This window comes from Lutra lutra, chromosome 5, assembly GCF_902655055.1.
Source record: "Lutra lutra chromosome 5, mLutLut1.2, whole genome shotgun sequence".
NCBI classification, from domain to species: domain Eukaryota; kingdom Metazoa; phylum Chordata; class Mammalia; order Carnivora; family Mustelidae; genus Lutra; species Lutra lutra.
This window is the reverse complement of record NC_062282.1, coordinates 34,450,921-34,472,677: the sequence shown is the minus strand read 5'-3', so window position 1 is coordinate 34,472,677 and position 21,757 is coordinate 34,450,921. Positions and strand designations below refer to the sequence as shown.

The following is a 21,757-nucleotide window of genomic DNA, read 5'->3' as shown; positions in this document are numbered from 1 at the left end:
ATAAATGCAATAAAAAGATCAAATGAAAGCACTTAGAATCTGAAAACTTTGGGAAATGCCCAACTGTTTTAAGTTGAGGACCACCTGAAGATGAAAACTACATGAAGATGAGGAAATGGATAGTGAGTACAGACCATTCCTTTGAGGTTTGATTGTAAAAGGAAAGAGTGAGGGCAATCGGAAGGAATAAATCCAAAGTCAAGGAAACATTGTTTTCTTGTTTAAGAGATGGGAGAAATCTGAGTTGTTTAAATGCTGAGAGGGATGGACAGCAGAAAGAGAGAAATGAAAAACAGAGAAAAGGGGACAATTGAAGATATAATACCCCAGAAGAGAGACAAGAGTTAAACCCAAGTGGAAGAGTTAACTTTGGATGGGGAGAAGGATTTTTTTTTTTTTTAAGTGAAGAAGGAAGATAGTAAGGATATGTCCAGGTATATATATATATTTGGGAAGGGTGTGGTGGGAAGAAGAGGTAGTAGATGATAAGAATGAGGTAGTTTATGGGGGTACTTGAGGGGCTCAGTCATTAAGCAGCTGCCTTTAGCTCAGGTCATGATCCTGGAATCCCTGGATGGCTCAGGAATCATCTGGGCTCCCTGCTCAGTAGGGAGTCTGCTTCTCCTGCTGTTCCTCCGCCAGTTCGTGTTCTTTCTCTCACTCTCAAATAAAAATCTATAAAAAAGGATGAGGTAGTTTATGTCTGACAGCTTTCATTTTTTTCCTGTGAAATAGGAAGTAAAATAACTTGAAAGAGAAACATTTAAAGTTGGGGTTTCAAAGAGTGAAAAGTTTGAAAAGCCAGGATAAATGAAGGGTATAATTGAAACTGAGATTTATAATTAATATGGGTCTGTAATGTATTTGGATTGATCCATATTTGAGGATTAGTCTCACTGGTATTACAGAATGGGTAAGGGAAATAAAACCACTCCCAAAGATGATAAGTGATATTCTAAGCTAGATATCTAAGCTAAAAAGGGAGGAGAGTTTTATCCTACAGCAACATTACTGAGAGCATAGTTATATTTACTTAATGTCTATTCATGTAAAACTTAAATTAAAAAATGAAATGTATTAAAATATGGTTTTGCATCTTTAATTTGCCCTGTTGTTTCAGACCTATCATAGTGGACAGCTTTTTATATATAACCAAAAGCCCTCTCCTGACACAGGATGATGAAGGAGCAGAGCCTGACAGTTTCCTATACTCATTCTTGTTAACTTCTAGGTGTTTTAAGGAAAAGCCGATATACTTAGATCAGCAAAAAACCCATTCTGATATGGTGTGTGTGATAAGCGTTCAAAACAGAGCCAGGATCTGCACCTAAGCCAGACATAAATGGTGCTCAAAGCTAAAATTAGGCCAGGAGTAGGCATGGCACCAAGACTAATTCAAAACCATTGTGAAATAGAGACCAGAGCTTGAGTTCAGTGATTAACTAGGACCAATGACAAGGCTGAATCAGACACTAGATCTGGGTAACAATAATTCCAGTTCTGTATTATTTAGAATCAGTTTGTTGATATCCACAAATAACTTGCCAGAATTTTGATTGGGATCACACCGAATTTATAGATCAAGTTGGGAAAAACTGACATCTTGACAATATTGAGTCTTCCTATCTGTGAACATGGACTATTTTTCCATTTATTTAGTTCTTTTTTTATTTACTTCAGAGTTTTGTAGTTTTCCTTATATAGATCTTGTGCATATTTTGTTATATGTATACCTAAATATTTCATTTTGGGGCTGTCAATGTAAATAGTATTGTGGTTTTAATTTCAAATTCACTTATTCACTGCTGGTATATAAGAAAGCAATTGACTTTTATATATGAACCTTGTATATTGCAACCTTGCCATAATTGGTTATTAGTTCCAGGTTTTTCTTTCCTTTTTTCATATCTTTTGGATTTTCTACATAGATGATATTGTCATCTCTGAACAAAGACAGTTTTATTTCTTCCTTCCCAATCTGTATACCTTTTATTTCCTTTTCTTGTCTTATTGCATTAACTAGAATTTCTAGTTCAATGTTGAAAAGGAGTGGTGAGATAGGCTCTTTGCCTTATTCCTGATCTTAGTAGGAAGCCTCAAATTTCTCAGCACTAAGTTATGGTGTTAGCTGTAGACTTCTATAGATTTTTTAATCAAGTTGAGTACATTCCCTCTATTCCTAGTTTACAGAGTTTATTTATTTTTAAGCATGAATGGGTGTTGGATTTTGTCAAATAGTTTTTCTGCATCTACTAATATGATCATCTTTTCAGTCTGTTGGTGTTCTGGATTAAATTAATGGATTTTTTAATGTTAAGCCTGTCTTGCATACTTGAGATGAATTCCACTTTGTTGTAGTAATAAGCCTACTGAACCATTCTTCATTTCTGTTATAGTGTTTCTAGTCTCTAGCATTCCTTTTTGTTTCTTTCTTAGGATTTCCATCTCTCTTACTTGTATTGCCAGTATTTTATTGCATGCTACTTGATCCATTACAATCCTTAGCATATTAATTATAGTTGTTTTAAAATTCTAGTCCGGTAATTCCAACATCTCTGCCATGTCTCCATATCATGTGACTTCATGACAGACACTTGCTCTGTCTCTTTAAATTGTATGGGGTTTTTTGCCCTTTATTTTGGCTAATATAATAGAGAGCCTGGGTTCACCCTAACTTTTTTTTTTAAATTTAAATTCAATTAGCCTACACACAGCACATCATTATTTTCAGATGTAGTGTTCAACAATTCATCAGTTCTTGATGGTCTCATGACATCATGTGCCCTCCTTAATCACCCTAAGTTTTGATAACATATTAGCAGCTCTCTCTTTAGAATGTGGAAATATTTAGCTTAATTTTTTTTTTTAAATCTTGGGCCCTAGTTACCAATTTCACTTTAACAGGACAAGTCTCACTCAATATCCAATTACACTTTCTTCCTACAGTCTTAATATTATCAAAAACTAGTCACAGCAGTAACAAATCATTAAAGGTTTTTTATATTATCTGAATAATGCTTTAGAAAGTTTTGTCTTGCAATATAGTAATGTTGAGAGGAGACCTTAGAAATGGAGTCCACATATGAAACCATTGCGTAAGCATAGGTAAGAGGTTATGAATATGTGTTTTGTGGGTAAAATTGATATTGTTGGAGAGAGAGAATAAACAATAACTGCAAAGTCTGGAGTCCTGGTAATGGGAGAATAGAAGTATTTTGGGGCAGAAGGGGAAACCCCAGAACTATGTTTACAGGGGAAGATGATGAGTAACATGAATATCCATTAAATCACAACATTACAATGACAATAAAAATCTAAAATCAATTTGCTTTTAAAGGCTGTGATCAGACAGATGGGAAAGTTATCTATTAAAGGGTCATATTTAAAAATGAAGAGCTTAATTTTTTTTTTAAGATTTTATTTATTTATTGGTCAGAGAGAGAGAGGGAGAGCGAGTGAGCATAGGCAGACAGAGTGGCAGGCAGAGGCAGAGGGAGAAGCAGGCTCCCTGCCGAGCAAGGAGCCCAATGTGGGACTCGATCCGAGGACGCTGGGATCATGACCTGAGCCGAAGGCAGCCGCTTAACCAACTGAGCCACCCAGGCATCCCTGAAGAGCTTAATCTTGATGGTAGCTTCAGTTTTATAAAAAATGTTGGATAACTGATGTTTCCTTGGATGAAGAGCACGAATAATCTGAAGATATTTTCAACTAACATACTTAGCTTATACTACTGCTTTTAGAACAAATGATTTCAGATATATTTCCCCCTCCCCATTCCCATTCCTTTATTACTTATTTCTTACTTATTTATTCTTTTATTATTATGTTCAATTAGCCAGCATATAGTACATCATTAGTTTTCGATGTAGTGTTCAACTATTCATTAGTTGCATATAACACACAGTGCTCATCACCACATGTACCCACTCCCACTCCAGTTGGATTGTCAAACCATGGGGACACAATAGTCTTGTAACCTGATAGTGGTGAAATGTGTCTTGTTAGTAGAATGTATGTATTTTAGAATTAGGAAAACTGGAGATTTTAGAGGATTTTGATCTCTATAATAACACAGGAGTTTTACTTTCTGTTATTCAGTTTTATATGATTTAAGTTTAAGGTTTTTAAAATTTGTTTGTTTTGTTTCGTTTTGTCACAATAATTAAGGGCTGGACGCTGCCTAAAAAACATTGTGCTAACTAGGCAACTGATACCTATGTATCTATTGGAAATGTTGAATCATCCATTACTGAAAGATGAAAGAAAATGTATTTGATGTTTTCTAATTTATAAAAGTATACTTGCTTCTCTTAGTAAGTGAAGTATCTGTAAAGGGAAGCTAATAATCTCTATACACCTTCCTTGACCACTTACTTCACCGAAGTTATCAATATTAGCAGCCTTATCTGTATTTTTTCAAAACTTTTCTCTCAGCTAATGTATTTATAAACATATCATACATTTGTACTGGTTTTGTTTTTTACCAATATAAAATTATATTATATATATTACTTTGCAAAAAAATATTTCCTAAAAATGGACATTCCTTCAAGTCTGCAATTTTTCTATGCATATATCTACATACATTTTTATGATTTTATATAAATAGGATCTATCATACATGCTGAGTTTCTTTTAGGACACTCTTCCCTTCTCTTTCTTTCATTTTCTTTCTGCCTTCTTCTCCCTCTTTTTTTCCTCCTCCTTTCTCCCACTTCCACAGCCCTGGTGTAATTGTGTTTATCAGTTTTTCCCCTTGCACTTAACCTCTGGATCATACATATGCATACATATACACATTTCCATACATATTTTTAAAGATTTTATTTGACAGAGAGAGATGCAGTGAGAGAGGGAAAACAAGCAGGTGGAGTGGGAGAGGGAGAAGCAGGCTTCCCGCCAAGCAGGCAACCTTATGGGGGGCTTGATCCCAGGACTCTGGGATTACTACTGGAGCTGAAGGCAGATGCTTAATGACTGAGCCACCCACGCATCACAATTTCCGTAATTTTATTCATATATTTTACCCATATAAAAAATTCTATTTATCCCTGCTGGTCAATTTGTAGAACACGTTGTATATTGTAGATATAAATTAAATAGGGCAATAAAAGGAAAAATAAAATAAGATGAAAACAGAGAAGGAGGCAAACCATAAGAGACTCTCAACTGAAGGAAACTGAGGGTTGCTGGAGGGGAGGTGGTTGGGGGGATGGGGTAACTGGGTGATGGGCATTAAGGAGGGTACAGGATGTGATGAGCACTAGGTGTTATATGCAACCAATGAATCACTAAATTCTACCCCTGAAACTAATAATGCCGTTTATGTTATCTAAATTGAATTTAAATAAAAAATTTTAAAACTGCATTGGTATTTGAAAACACACTTTTTTCAAATATTTTCAAATACTTTTGGAAAAATTAGATATTTTTCAATAATTTTCATAATATTTTATATTATATATGTAAAATAATATTTTATGTATTATATAATTTTCATATTTTTCATAATTTTCACAATTTTCAAATGTTTTCAAAAACAGTATGTTTTCAAATACCAATGCAGTTTTTAAAATTTTTATTTGAAAATATGTTGTTTTTAATATTTGGAAACATTTTTATTTGAAAACATTGTTTTTCAAATAAATTACTTTCTTTTTACTTTTCTGTGACAAAATAACATGTAAAGTTGTTTTGTTTTTGTTCTTACCTTTTTAAAAAAAAAAGATTTATTTATTTTAGAAAGAGAGAGAAGAGTAGAGGGGAGGGGCAGAGGGAGAGGTCAAGAGAAACTCAGATTCCACACTGAGTGCAGATCCTGATGGGGGGCTTGATCTCAAGACCCTGAGATCATGACCTGAACTAAATTAAAACCAAGAATTGGAGGCTTTACTGACTGTACCACCCAGGCGCCTCTGTTGTTTGTACTTTTGTTGTGTTATTGTTAGGAAAGTCAGTTAGGTCCTTTCTTTTTTTCTTCTTCACGTAGTATCTGAGGTTTCCGGATTGATTAAGAAGACACCCCACAGCTCTAGGTTGTATCCTGCATACAGCAAAGTTATATCCTGAATTTTCTTTTACGTTTTTATTGTTCTTTTTTACACTGCAGCTTTATCCATCTGGAATTTATTTTTAATGTGGTGGGAAAGAGTCCAACTTTCTTTTCTTCCAGATGAAAGCTAGTTGTGCTAGCACCATATGTTAAAATGCCATTCTTTTTCCAACAAATTGAAATTTTGTTTCTTGTGTCATATATTACATTAACAAATATTTGGGCCTGTTTCTAGAATCTAGTTCTCTATTCTTTCTGGGGATGTAGTTTTCAATTTCCATGCCAATACCATATTGATTTCATTATAGCAGTTTCAAAGCATGTCATTACCTGGTAACAAAACTCCCCCTCTTCCACATTCTTCTTATTTTTCAGTTTTCTTATTTGTTTCTTCTGTCAAATGAGCCTGAGGATTATTTTATACAATTTCCCCCATCGCCAGTTTAGAATTTTAATTAAAATGGAATTAAATGTATATATTAACTTGAGGAAAACTGACATTTTAACAAGAAATCTTCCCTCTGCCAGAAAAACTGATTAACCCATCTAAATGTTAAACTACTTGCATATTATCTGACTTAGGCACATTTATAATTATGCTAAATAGAACCACAGAACTTATCTGAACTAAAGCCATCTACTGAAGAAATAGCTAACTTCCTTAATATTTTATTACACTTCAGTTGGCTCTATGTTGCCTTTCATTTGTAGTACAAACAACACAGATTATCACTGGCACTCTTGTGTTTTCATCACCCTACCAGAGTCTAGGTTAGATTTTCAAACACGGATTCCCACTCTGGCTACCCCCCTGAGGTGTAAGGCTCTTGCTGCTCTGGCTGGAGTATCTGTAAATTCAAATAGTATTTTGCATCATTGTAGAGTCCGCCTGGTCCTGATATTCTCTGGCCTAGGTAAAATTCATTTTATCCTCTTGGACTCTAAATTTCGTGATACAATTTTGCTAAAATTAGTTATTCTCCCTCGGTATTGAACTGGGAGGTCCTTAAGTGTACATTATCTTTGTATTCATTATATGATTACAGTGAGTTGCCTTTTTTTTTAAGGTCATTGATGATTGGATTGCTTAGCTTTGTAATAATTTCATTCCATAATGAGCTAGATAGTTGTACATTAAAGTTCCTTACATGGTTGCCTGAATTAAGGCTGTGTTGATTGATTTATTTTTTTTAAAAGATTTTATTTATTTGACAGACAGAGATCACAAGTAGGCAGAGAGGCAGACAGAGACAGAGAGAGGGGGAAACAGGCTCCCCACTGAGCAGGGAGCCGGAAGCGGGGCTCGATCCCAGGACCCTGGGATCATGACCTGAGCCAAAGGCAGAGGCTTTAATCCACTGAGCCACCCAGGTGCCCCAAGGCTGTGTTGATTTAAACCGGAACTCTCCTCCAGCAGCATTAACTCATTTCCTGGAAAAGTTTTTGTCTTTTAATTAACTGAGTGTTTTTATTATTTTTTAAATAGGAAATTAATAGTTATATAACTGCCCAAGTTGTTCTTTGTCTTATTTTGTTTCGCCTTGGTTTCTAGAAGATTTAGTGTTAACTTTTGTGCTATATTGAAGCAAGTACCCCTTACTTTAGGCTTCTGATCAAAGTATTTTCCTAACTCTCTTCTTATTCATCATCAGCAGGGCTTGCGTTATCCATGTACAATCTGTGCAGCTGCATGGGACCCTGCCCTCAGAAGGGGGCTATCCTAGCTTTAACATCTTGCCTTCAATGTCTAGACTTTCTTAACAATAGGGTCTTTGAACTTAAAAATGTAAGTTCAGAGACCAAATTATTAAGTAAGTTCCAGTGGGACAATGGAGCATGTGTGCAAGCAGAGAAGGTAAGGACATTGTCCAGGTCCACTGCTCCTTGCCACTACATTCATACACTGTATTTGCAATGCCCCAGGAGCACAGAATTCTGGTGGACTTAGGATGCCTGGGAGCTCAGCAAAACTCAAAAGTACAAGGTAAACATGTTCCATCTACAACTGAGTGAGTAAGGGCCCTTATTTTCTTTTGACGTAGAACTTGTTTCAAATGAAGAAAGCAATAGCATTCTAAGAAACATGAATGACCAAGCAGCTCTATCATATCCTTGGTTAATTGTTATTTCCCTCTATTAACCATATAATTATGCTTAAAAGGAGGACATGAAAGGAAAGAGAAAGATAGGAAAATTCATAGTTCCTTTTCCTTTTAGTTCTTTGTTCATTGGGAAGTGAAGGTGGGGAGTATTGGTATAATGTGCAGGGACCAAGAAGTAAAATGAATAATAAATGGTTTAGCTAGTTCTGTGCAGCATTTTCACTATTATGGTAAGAATGAAACAGATGTGCATGTGCATGTACAAACTATGAAGTATTAGTTGTGTGCTTTTGTGAATTATGTATCTTTTTTAAAATTAAAATTTAAATTTAAATTTAAAACCGGCATGTACAATACAAAGATGAATGGTAATATTAATGCTCCTAGTTAAAAATTTTTATTTATTTTTTGCCTAGAGCAACATTAACAGAAAGTACAAAACCCTGGCAAGTTGAGAGAGACCACAGAAGAAAAAAAGCTCTATATTTTCGAACCTTATTTTTGAAGATTTTATTTATTTGACAGACAGCAATCACAAGTAGGCAGAGAGGCAGGCAGAGAGAGAGAGGAGGAAGCAGGCTCCCTGCCAAGCAGAGAGCTTATGTTTTAGAACCTGTAATGTTACTTTTCCCCTAACTTTTGCACATTGGGCTTCACATTTTCACTTTTGCGTGGGGCCCTGCAAATTATGTAATTGGTCTTGTTTATGGATTTTGTGCTTAGGTTTCTTTTAATGTGTCTTTAGCAAATCTCTTTTGGAAGGAGGCAATTTTTAAATAATGAAGGTTCTGAAATATATACTCACAGCAGATCATTTCCCCACATAGAATGTACTTATATAAATGTAGCATTTTTCCAAGGATATAATAGAAGCTAACATGTTAAATTGTGTGTTGAAAGAAGTATTTCTATATTTTTCAAACTACTTTTAATTCGAGCAATACTTTTTTCTTTAGGAGAAAACTAATCATTGATTAGCTTACTTTCTCAGATTATTCTTTCATAGAATAGCACTCAACCATGTGCTATTGTCCTTTTAAAAACATTCTGATCAGTGATCAATTTTGATCATTTTGCTTACTATGATTGATTGTTATGTATAATACAACTTTACTATACAAAATCAATGTCTTTCTGGAAACCTACGTTGATAGAGTATGGACCTAAATACATCTAAGTTATTCAGGTTTAGTTCAGACAAGAAAAAAGAAAGCAATATTAAATTGCAAGAAATTATCTAGAGATAATTGGCAAAAAGTAAGCTTGAATTCCACTGATTTTAGTGAAGCTCTGTATTTACAGCTGATTTCTTGTGTTTCTTTTCTCCACAACACCCTGCCCATGTGTTTGAATTTTTTTTTTTTTAAGAATTTTATTTATTTATTTGACAGAGAAAGACACAGCGAGAGAAGGAACACAAGCAGGGCGAGTGGGAGAGGGAGAAATAGGCTTCCTGCTGATCAGGGAGCCTGATGCCAGGCTCCATTCCAGGACCCTGGCACCATGACCTAAACCAAAGGCAGACACTTAAACAACTGAGCCACCCAGGTACGCCCATGTGTTTGAGTTCTTAAATTTCTGAATTCTCTTCTAATGAACAAAAATCTCTGAATCTTGTTTTCTTTGCCCTGGTAGTAACTAACCATAAGCTAGATGGCAGAATGACACTATCTTTCATACAATGAATTACTGAGGTTCTCCTAAACTAGCATATAATATACAGTAATATAGGAAAAATCCCTATCATTTGATATATTGTGATGAATCATACTCTAAGGACACATGTCCATGCTTTAAACTCCAAACACACATTACTTCAAAGAGAGGATGTTATACCTGTGAAAAGATTGTATTCTTGACCATTGATCAATATTTGATATATTTTTTTACAAAAATAATCGTAATTCAGTAATGAATATATAAAACATTAACTTTCTGGGGCTTCAAAGTAACTTTACTTTCTGGTAGATGTTTTATTTGAACAAAATCCTGGAAAAAGTTAAATACCATTTGAATCCTAGAATAAGAGGACTGTAAGGATTATGAAGATTCACAACTTCTAAAATGCAGTTAGGTGTATTTAGTCACAGAGAAGGGAAAAGTTGTTTTGAACCTCAGCATTGAGATGGGAAAATTAAAGCCCAAACTAGGTGTGGGATGGGATTCAAATGCTGAAAAAAGTGAGCAGATTGCTAGAGCCAAAAAGTGAAAATCTGTGGGACCTCAGAGGATCAGAAGTCTGCGGGACTCAGCCAAAAGAACAGGCATTGGAGATGGTGTTGTTCCCCATCTATTACCTTTCCTGATCTCCACAACAGCTTTTAGTGGTGTATCGATAGGAAAATGAATCCTTTCTGTACTGCAGATGCTGTTTTGACAGTGTAAATGTCAAGTCTTTTAATACAATTTTTTATATTTGTTCCATCAACCCTTGAGGAAATATTTTAAGGTAAAACAATGGTGGGGGGGAGTAAGAATAGTAATTCCTAAAGATAAATCTCAATTAGAACATTCAAAAAATAAGGAATAACATGCCAAAGCAAATATATGATGTGTAAGATTATTATGTTTCACTTCCATATGTAAAGTACTTTCTGATAAAAAAGGACTAAAATGAAAAATTCTTGTTTCATGTGAGTTTTCTATTGGGAGGGACTCTGAAGGCAGTTTCATTTAATCAACACAGTAGAAGAAAATCTCATAAACAATGCACTGTAGTTAAATCAGAACAGGACAAAACACTTGTTTTCTTTGCGCATTTTGTCAATGAACAAGCACACTGGGTTAGCATGACTAGCAAAAATAAGGTAAGCGGAGATGTTGGCTTCATTTACACAAACATAGCCTCATTTATGATGAAAATTAAGTAGCAAACTATCATGCAGTTTGAGTAGTATATTCATCATGTAACTACTAGTAAGTAACTACCCTTCAAAACTGAACACAAGGTCTTTAAAGACCAAGAGTACCCCCAAGAATAAATATATTCCTAAACTTTTGAAAATAGAATTATTATGACCAATTATAAAACATCCCCCTTGATGTCCCTGTCAGAATCAGACTGAATTGTCCTGCTCAGGGTAGTATTTATTTCATAATAATTTAGGAAAGTATGATTTGCTGGTGAGGAGTCTTGTCATTAGCTGATGAATTTAACAAGAACAGATTAGAAGAAACTTACGGTTAATGATGTAAAAACTATTTTTAAAGCTACTCAAATATAACATATTTTTAGAGAATTTTTTCTAACTTACCTCTCAAATCATGTTGAGATTTAATGGTCTGTTGTAGCCCTTTTATCATATTATGAAGAGTAGCACATTCTAAAATATGAAAGACATATTTGAAAATTGTTTTTATTTTAGAACTATTGTCTCAAAGTTGAAAGGCTTAAAATACTTAATTGATAATTATGAGATCTTAAGGCAACTAGCAATCTCAAAGTCGATAATTTAAAGATAATTTAATAAGTACTTTTTAATCACCCTTTAAGTCAAGTGCATCCTGGGATTTGGTCATGAGTTTTCTACCTACAATAAATTCAGCATAGGAAGGATCCCCCACTCCATATGCTTTAGAAATATTTGCCCTAGAACGAAGGTATACTTGGACATGTCTGGGGCCTTCACTGAAAGCTTTTACACCCTGTCATGTGAATATAAGTTTTCAATATACTCTTGGTTATAACTAGCAATAGATAAACCTTTAGTGGGTAGCAACAGAGATGGAAACTTTTGTAAGTCAAGCAGTCCACTTGGCTGTAAGCCCCAGGATATCAGGGACTATTTTCTGTTCTGTTCACATTTCTTCCTAGTATTTAGAGTAGCTGTGGTCCATAGCAGACACTCCATAAATATTTGCTGGGTGACTGATTGATAGACAGTCAATATTATAGTAAACTGAAGCAAGAAAAGGGTGGTAAAGCTCTGGCCTGAAAATAACATTATATTGCTATTCTAAGTGCTTTGCAAATATTGAATAAATTAGCCCTCCTAACCCTGAGCGGTAGGTCCTAATATTTGTTTCATTTTACCTCTGAGGAAACGGACACGCAGAAGTTTAGTAAATTGCCCAAGGTCACACTTACTAGTTATAAGTGGTAGAGCTACAACTTGAACCCCAGCAGTCAGGCAGTAAAGACTAGAACTTAACTACTTTACTATCACAAAGAAGACCAGCCCAGGAGCACTCTAGAAGAGGGCTGAAAATATGAATTGGTTTGAGGCCCTGGAAAGAGGGCAGGAACAGAATCAGAGAAAGATTCTTTCTGATAGTGATTCCTACTGAATTTTTACTGAAGCTTTGGGAGCGCAGGTTGCACTAGTTTAAGTTTACAATTACACTAGCTAAATACATAGTGATGAAAAGTTCACAAAAGAGTAAATTAATATCTTTAAAATCTTAACTTGTAAAGTTGAAGTACAATTTTTTTTTTTAAAAGTAGGACAATTTCAACTGAATGTACTTGGCTTAACAGCTAATAAATATTGAGTCTTCTCTTTCACTCAGTTTTAGAGGCCCAAGATGGACATTCAGCCAGTATGCACCCATATGACATGCTGACTGACGTTCTAGCTGGGCATCTGTTTTGATAGTTAAATATTAAATAATGTATTTGTATCTAATAACAAAAAGTTATCTAGTATAAAAATAATACCAATTATTGAACGTTCATTCTGCCAGGCATTACACTAAGTACATTATAAACATTACCCCAATTAGTATTCAAAATGCTTCTGAGAGGTTGGTATTATTAGCCTGATTTTATAAAGAGGGGGGCAGTCACCCATAGAAGTTCGGTTACTTGCCCAGGATTCCAGAGTTAGTAAATGGAAGGGATGGACTTGAACATAGGTTTTCCCCATTTCAAATCCTGCTGTTAATCTGCTTTTCACTACTTCCTTAGGAATTATAGGATATGCTGATGAAACCATGAAACTTGGAGTCTAAGGGACAAGAATAGAGTTTCCTCTTTTTCACTCTCTAGCTATGACACCCTGGACAATCTACTTAACCTGTTTGATCTTTACATTCTCTATCTGTAAAATAAAACTATGGATAATACCCTTCCTCCCTCACATATAAGACTAGTTTCATATATATGATGGTTCTGACAACCAAATGAGAAAACAATACTTTCTGAATTTATTCACAAACATTCAACACTGTTATTTTTATTTCTCTCCTCTGTCTCTCAGGAATTTGTATATACCTCCTTTCCTTTGCTCATTTCATTTTAGTTGTTTGTGGCTTCTCTCACTAGACAATGAACTCTTTCAGGTAAAGATCATTTCTTATTAACTCTGATATTTCTGTCATCTAACATGGTGACTATTTCATAGGTGTTCAATGGTATTTTTATTTATTGACTGAAGGAAAGAACCACTACTGTGAGGGGAGAATGAAAAACTTCGCCTTTCAGTTAGAGGTCTGCACCGAGTCTCTATGTACTTTTTTCAACTAATGAAAGTGTTTTGTAGAGTTAAAATCTTTATGCAGATATAAGGTTCTACTATTGTGGTTTTTCACTCCTCCATGCATCCCCTCTACCATCCCCACCACCCAAAATTCCCATCATTCCCCCCCCTTTCTTTCCCCCTCTTTTGGTATTCCCTAGTAACAGAATGATGGTTAATTCACATTTGACATCGCCTACTTCATATGTTGCTATGTTAGCTGCTACGATTAGAAAATTAAGGGGGTGCCTGGCTGGCTCAGTCAGTGAAGCATGTGACTCTTGGTCTCAGGGTTCTAAGTTGTGAGTCCCACCATAAATGTAGTGATTACTTAGTATCTTAAAAAAAAATTGAGGCATAGATTCTGCCATCATTTCTCTTTTTGCCTTCTAGAGGAAATAATCCAGCAATTCATAAAATACGGTGGCTGAAGCTATCTCAGTACAGTTGACCCTTGAGTAACATGGGGCTTAGAGAAGCTGACTCTTGTGCAGTTGAAAATCTGAGTGCAACTTTTGACTCTTCAAAAACTTAACTACTGGGGCACCTGGCTGTCTCAGTTTTTAGAGCATGTGACTCTTGATCTCAGGGTTGTGAGTTCAAGCCCCACTTTGGATGTAGAACTTACTTTAAAAAAAAAAAGTTTGGGGCACCTGGGTGGCTCAGTCAGTTGGGCATATATGCCTTCATTTCAGGTAATGATCCCACGGTCCTGGGACTCGAGTCCCCCATTGGGTTTCTCGCTCTGCATGGAGCCTGCTTCTCCCTCTGCCTCTCTTTCTCTTGTAAATAAATACATAAAATCTTAAAAAAATAAAGTTTGGAATCTTTACTAATAGCCAACTATTGACTAAATCCTTACTGATAACACAAAATATGTGTTAATAGATTATAGACCAACTATAATCAGTAAATTGGAAACAGAACCCTGGAACTGAAACTCTGATTTTTTTAAATGTGTATTTCAAAATATGAGCACAAGGTGGCTCTCTTGACACTTTTTCCCCCCCAAAGGAAATTGGTTCAATAAAAACTGTTTAAGGTAGAATACCATTCATTATTTTTTAAAAGATTTTATTTATTTATTTGACAGACAGATCACAAGTAGGCGGAGAGGCAGGCAGAGAGAGGGGGAGAAGCAGGCTCCCTGCTGAGCAGAGAGCCCGATGCGGGGCTCATCCCAGCACCCCACGACCATGACCTGAGCTGAAAGCAGAGACTTTAACCCATTGAGCCACCCAGGCGCCCCACCATTCGTTATTTTAGAATAATGGCTTTTAACGAACATTTAACAAACATTTTTAACAACCTTTTTTTTTTTTTTTTGCAAAGATTTACCCACATCATTTCTGTTGGATTTTATAATGAATACTGTCCTATTCTTAAAAATTAGCATTCAGAATATCAAGCTAGTTCTTAATTATACTATTTATTATACTATTGTATAATTTAATAAATACATGCTCAAATTTAGGGTCAACCATTAACTAGCAATTTGAATATTACCTATTTCACAAAGCACTTGAAAATGTTGAATACAATTATGTATGAAAAGGTTTTTTTAGCACTCGGCTCTCAATTATCATCTTGAACTGGCAGAAATTCTTTATCTGGTATCAAATGCAGAAAATACAATGTGATGGTCTCGTTCTTTACTGTTGAAATCTAAATCATATATGTAGTTTTTTCTAAGTGAACTAGTACACACTTGGCTCTGTAAGCTGTTGTTCCCACTAGTTCTTTTACTTCTGTGTATTATCCAGTGAAAAGGCCATCAGATTGAGAATAAGTAGAACTGGATTTTTAAAAGGTATTTAATTATTTTTTTCAAATAATAAATACACACGAAACAGAATATAGTGAAAAATGATTCTCTCTCCAATCTCTGGCCCCAGGCTAATCAGTCTCCCTTCCCCCAAAGCAAGTACGGTTACCAGGGTGCTGCTGCTTACCTTTCTAGAGATACACAGATGTGTAAGGCAGAGGATGTTTTGTGTGTACAAAGATATTTTCATAAAAATGATAGCATGCTGTGGTGAACACTGTTGTTTTACTGTATCTTAGAGATTATTCTATATCATATGGAGCTACTTTATTCTTATCAGATGCTTAGTATTTCAAATGTGCTATAATTTATTTAATCAGATGACTGTCACATTTGGAGAGGCCTTCTCTGCACTAAAAAACAAACACAAAAGCCCCACAAAAACCCATATTCTCTTCTATTTTTTTTTTCTGTGGTTTCATTCCCCCCCCCCACTTTTTTTGTATGGTTTTCTACTAAATATATATCCTGAAAAATCAGGAAGGTATTATAGAGAATTGCCAAATATCCTATGCCCAGTTTCTCCTATAACATCCGACATTAGTATGGCATGTTTTTAAATAATTAATGAACCAATGTTGATACATTAAGTAAAATCTATGTTTTATTCAGGCTTTCTCAGTTTTTACCTTATGTTCTTTTTCTATTCCAGAATCCCATTCATGGTGCCACAGGACATAAATTCATCATGTCTGTTTGGGTCCTCTTGGGTGTGATAATTTCTCAGAGTTTTGTTTCTGATAACCTTTGCAGGTATGAACTGCGCAACCAGATGAAATTGAGGGAATTCAGGCTCTCTTTTGACTTCTCCAGATGCCCTGAACTGGTTGCACAGGGAAGCCAAGCACTACCAGGCCTTAGGGCTCCCAGTGCAGCTAAAACTCGTTTATCTGTGTGTAGTCCCAGACCACCGTGCCTCAAAGCAAGGCGACATTCTCAAAGAGCAGCACCTTGTCCTGCAGAGAACCCAGGCTCTCAGGCTCCTGGCAGGCCAGGAGGTGGGCAAAGGAGGATAGACCAAGAGCAGGGCCACGGCAGGGAGGGTAGCTGGCTGCTGGAAGCTTGGAGGTACACGTGGCCTGGCTGTCCCAGAAGTAAAGGGAGAGCTTTGGACTAGAACAGCTCATTTTGGGCCCTAAAATTTTTGACCCATCTGAAGTTTCTTTTGGTGTGAGGCAGGAATTCAACCGTTATTTTTATCCTTGGTTTTGAGCCTTGGATTTGCCATTTCTTAGTTTTGTGGCCTCAGATAGATTAACCTCTTTCATTCGGTGTTTCTTCATTACTGAGGTGGCTTAGGTAATACAAATCCTATCCATCAGGGCTACAGTAAGGATAAAATGAAATGATAGCCCAGAAAACTATGTAAATTTAAAATATTTTACAAATATATGGTATAATATTAATCACTGTTTTCCAAAAAAATACTCTCATTAGAATTAGCATTTCTTTAGGCAGCAAAGAACTAACCTTCTTTAATTGAGACCTCTTTTGTTTGCATTACTTTTAACAAATAGTTAGTTTTTTCCAACTGTATATCCAGTATATTATTCTTTCCACTGGTTTCTATCATTTTCTGTAGAAGAAATAACATATTATTACCAGAGCAATGCTGCTATTTTTTTTTCTTTTACCTAATGACATGAAGACTAATGAAAATACAAACTATTTAATACCTAAAAGTCTAATAATTAAGTCTGGCATATATTTTCTGCAAGTCAACTTCCTAATTTATTTTTAATTTTAAAAGTAACATGGGAAAAATTAAAACAGACTAACAGTTATAAAGAGTTATGAAAATCAATAGGACTTGACTTGAATCCCCTTATTTCCAATTATTTAATCCGCAGTCCTCTGGTTAACAACTCCTTACATATATTTCTGAAATACTTTATGACTATACAACTCTAGGAAAGAATCATATTATACTCTATTCTGCACCTGCGTGTTCCACTTAGAACGGTTATCTTGAAGAGGATATTATATAAGCACATAAAGGTCTACTTCATTCTTTTTAAGAGCTTCATTGAGTTTCGTTTATGAGTATACTGTAATTTGTGTTATTTCCACTTTTTTTTGCTACTATAAACAATGAATAAACATCCTTTTGGTATCTTTATGCATTGTGTAATAGCTGTCGTATACCCTTGGAACAGCCTCAAAAATCATCAATTCATTTTATCATCTATATCTCTACCCACTTTCCTATTCTCTGCTTCTCAGTTTATCTCAAAGCAACTCCCTGACATTATTTCATCCATAAATCTCATCATCTACCTGTATCTCTAAGAGATAAAATTCTTAATATAATCACAATACCATTCACATGAAGAAATCGATATTTCTGATTTAAAATATTTAAGGATAGGATAGATATTTCTGAATCATCTCTAAAAACTTTGCATCAATTCCTCTGCCACCAACAATGCCTCTTATTTCTTTCTCTATTCTCTTATTTTGATAAGAGTCACTTGGTTAAGAAAACTCAAGTTTATCATTTTAAAAAAAGTTCCTAATGTTACCTCAAAATACCCATCATCATGATTATATATTTTATTATGGTCATACAACACTGTGCAGAGGAATAGAAGGAACAGAGAAGAATGATAGGAGAGAAAATAGAGGTAGATATTATTCCTCTTCCCACCTTTGCTTCACAAACTCACTCCTCAAATCTTTCACTTATCTACCTACATCTTTTTTTAAGATTTTATTTATTTATTTGGCAGAGAGATCACAAGTAGGCAGAGAGGCAGACAGAGAGAGGGGAGGAAGCAGGCTCCCCGATGAGCAGGGAGCCCCAGACAGGCTCCATCCCAGGACCCTGAGATCATGACCTGAGCCAAAGGCCAAGGCTGAACCCACTGAGTCCCCAGGCGTCCCTCAGATGGATCCATTTTTAGGCAAAAGAGAAGGAAAAAGGACCAGATTAGGAAAAAGTAAAAAAAATAGTCATAATGGTAATACATTGAGGAATGAGTCTATTTCAATTCTTACTAAAACATTCCTGGGTTTATGGACATTTTGAACATTTAAGTATATATTTCCCCTTTAACTGTAGCCAAAGTATATCAACTGCTTCCTTGTCCCAGGAACATTTTGATGTATTAGTATAAATGATTCAAGATCAACTATATTTTAAATATGGATTTTAAAAATGAGAGAGAAAGGACTTAGCAAAATATATTTCCACTATCTTTTTTAGTACATTTTTCTTTTTTCCCCAACTCCTTCCACTGGCAAAATCTGTTTCACTTTTTCCTTTTATACTACAACTGTTTTATATCTTTACATACCTTTTCTATCTGTGAGAAGTCATCTATAAGTTTGTCAAGATTCACACTGCTAATCTTTTTCACACATTCTTCGCTGCTTTCACTCATGTCTAAACTAGTGAAGAGTAAATAAGATGAAAAATAGATGAAATAAACAAAAGCTAAAGCATTATAATAATGGTAATAACTCAAATACTGAAGTTTCTATATTTTACTCATGGAACACCTACTTGAGTTCCATTGCACTCAGAAATTTCTTATACTCAGAAATTTTTTCTTATACTCATTATTAATAACAGTCAAATGCATTTAGTCTTCCCCACTCCTCTCCACTTGACTTTCCCAATCAAGTTTTCTCTAAGCAAATCTAAAACTAGTGCAATGTTACGTGTATATGTAGAAGTTATTTGTTCCTATTACACAAAAAACCATGCCACTGTTCAACTCATCTGGCCATCCGTATGACAGGACTTAAAATCTGGTGTATTATTAAATCTGATGTGCGACTTTTAAATATAGGTATTCTTTTTTTTTTAAGATTTTATTTATTTATTTGACAGAGATCACAAGCAGGCAGAGAGGCAGAGAGAGAGAGAGGAGGAAGCAGGCTCCCCGCTGAGCAGAGAGCCCGATGCGGGGCTCGATCCCAGGACTCTGAGACCATGACCTGAGCCAAGGGCAGTGGCTTAACCCACTGAGCCACCCAGGCGCCCCTATAGGTATTCTTATTTTAAGACGTTTAAAATATTTGTTAACTATCATGCCACAAATATTTTTTGCTATATTTCCTGGTAACACCAAATTATGTATGCTCCTGTCCCCGAAATTCCTCTGGGGATTTTCAGCTAACTGTTGAAGTGAAGAATGGGTTTTAATCCTATGGAACCAATCATAAGAAATTCGACAGAATTCCAGAGGTAAACTCATCCAGTCGGGATGAAGAAACTGACTTTTGCAAAACTGCCAATGTTTACATTTGGGGGGAGAAGAGTGTCTAGAAGAATTAGGATTAATACAGTCTAAAAGTATGGGACACTTGTCTTTAGGCTTTTCACAAGCAAATTGGAAGGAGAAACTACAAATCTGAAATGTAGTCGTTCTAGAAGGAGGAAAGAGCATGTGCCAGTGCTTGGTGTGTGAAAGTGGCAGCGGCAGCTAGTCCAAAGTAAAAGGTAAGTAAATTCCTAAAGTAATTACCTACAGTAATTTTAGGGGTCATGTTCTTCTTTAAAATGAGGTCCATCAGAACAGGCGTTGCTCTAAAATTTGTTACATTGCAAAGAAATCCCATTTCCTTTCTCTTTTTGATATTATATGTCATTAACAACTATTAGTGGTTTTTAAGTGAGAATTTTAGCTATGTATTTTCAGTTTATTGAATTATTATCCTTCATCACATTTTCAAGTAAAACTACAAAATTCCTTCAGAAGCTACAACTTGGTCTTTAAAGCAGAGGAATAATTGTAATAGCATCCAATAATAAATCCAGCAAAAGTCCTTTTGGGGTAAAATTTAAAAATCACTATTTGATAAACTTATTCTTTAACAGAACTACAGGATAATTTGAACTAATTAACTAACCCAACTTTTTTTTTGGTTCCTAACATTTTAAATAAAAAAGTTTTTACTTCGGTTCTGTCTCAGATCCCAGCTCTTGAATTAAACTCATTTTAGTTTCAGCTTGATTATCTCCCAACTCCTTCGCTCTGATGCGACTCTTGGAGTGTTTTTCTTTATAAAACCATCGCCCATATTCCGTGGGCTGTTACTGCATGCTTTCCCTCGTGGGTGTTTGTCACACGGGCTGAAAAGCCACTGGGTGCATTTCAGGTACATTTCGAGATGTTTTCAGAGCCTCCCTCTCTCCCCCTCCAATTTCCTGACGAAGGTGTCTCCAGGGGATGCGGCCTTCTTGCTCCTGAAACTAGGTGACAAGCTGGTGATTCCGTGTCGGTCACATTCTTTGGTGAGAAGCAGAGACTGACTCGCGAGCTTCGCCTCCCAGCGTCAAAGATCCCCTCAGGTGGGTGACAGCCCCACTTTCTGCCCCGTCCTCCACCCCACCCCCCCTGCCGACTAGCGTGGGCCCTCCCCGTCCCCCTTCCCCCACGGGGCTCCGAGGGGCCTGTGCTCCGCCTGCCAGAGCTCCGCCTGCCAGAGCACGGGCTTGGAACCTCTTCTCCCCGCCCTGCTGCCCTCCACGAATTCGCTCAGTCGCAAAGCCCGGGGCGCCGCTCCCTCCACCCGCGTCCCGGGGGCCAGCGGAGCCCAGCTCGACTGCGGGCTGTGCACGCCCGGGCCGCGGGGAGTGGCTGGGTCAAAACCCTGCTAGGGGCTGGGAGACTGTGAGGGGGTTGAAGAAAAGAATTTCCAAGGGCAACGTGGGAATTTCGAACCCACCGACAAAAAGCCTGGAGCGTACTTGCCTCGGCTCACAGGTTCCCCCCGGTTTCCCACGCCTCCTCCTCCTCCTCCTCCGCCTGCAGGTCCGCCCCACACGGCTGTCCCCTCCCCGGAAGTCCGTTCCCGCCTCCACAGGCCCGCGTTCCTCCCGGCCCCACCTGCGCCTCCAACGGAGTTCCACCTCCTCGGCCCTCCTCCCCTCAAGCATCTAGTGCGTGCTGCTAAGATGTTTCCTCTAGTTTCTAGGACAGGACTCGACACCCAGTGGCTGCCAGATCCATAATTATTTCCCCATCAAAGAATAAATCACATTGGCTTTAAGTTGATCAGGGAGTCAGCGCTGTTGAATTAATAAATAATAAACTATATTTATTCGAGAAAACTTACAAAATAGACTTAGGAAGTACCAGAGGCTGTGCTAGGTGATGGAGATGCGGTCCAGGGTTGGCTAATGGATCTGCTCTTACACCTGCAAAGCTTTATCTTGATAACTTAATGGTTTATGGGCATAGACTCTGGATTCCAGCCCCAAAGTCTTGTTTATCAGCCGGGTGATCCTGGGCCAGTTTTTAAGTATACCTGCCTCCAATCCGCAAAATAGACATTAAATAATAATGCCTACCTCATGGGGCTGTTGCAG

At 36.6% G+C, this 21,757-nt stretch overlaps 1 protein-coding gene across 5 annotated transcripts in view; it reads right to left on the bottom strand.

Annotated features, from left to right (window-relative positions):
• The window catches only part of CCDC152 (coiled-coil domain containing 152), a 31,160-nt gene extending 9,957 nt beyond the window's left edge, over positions 1-21,203 (bottom strand). Inside the window, exons 1-4 of one of the 5 annotated variants that reach the window (XM_047730398.1) lie at positions 21,115-21,203; positions 18,735-18,828; positions 16,909-17,014; positions 11,412-11,480 (exon numbers count right to left, since the gene is read on the bottom strand). In XM_047730398.1, the coding sequence (XP_047586354.1) occupies positions 11,412-11,480; positions 16,909-17,014; positions 18,735-18,821 (262 nt within the window). In that variant the 5' untranslated portion in view covers positions 18,822-18,828; positions 21,115-21,203. Of the gene's footprint in view, positions 1-11,411; positions 11,481-16,908; positions 17,015-18,734; positions 18,829-20,342; positions 20,700-21,114 lie in introns of those variants that run through there. The other 4 variants (XM_047730397.1, XM_047730400.1, XM_047730401.1 and 1 more) reach the window with 4 other exon arrangements.
• Between the last annotated feature and the right edge of the window lie 554 nt (positions 21,204-21,757).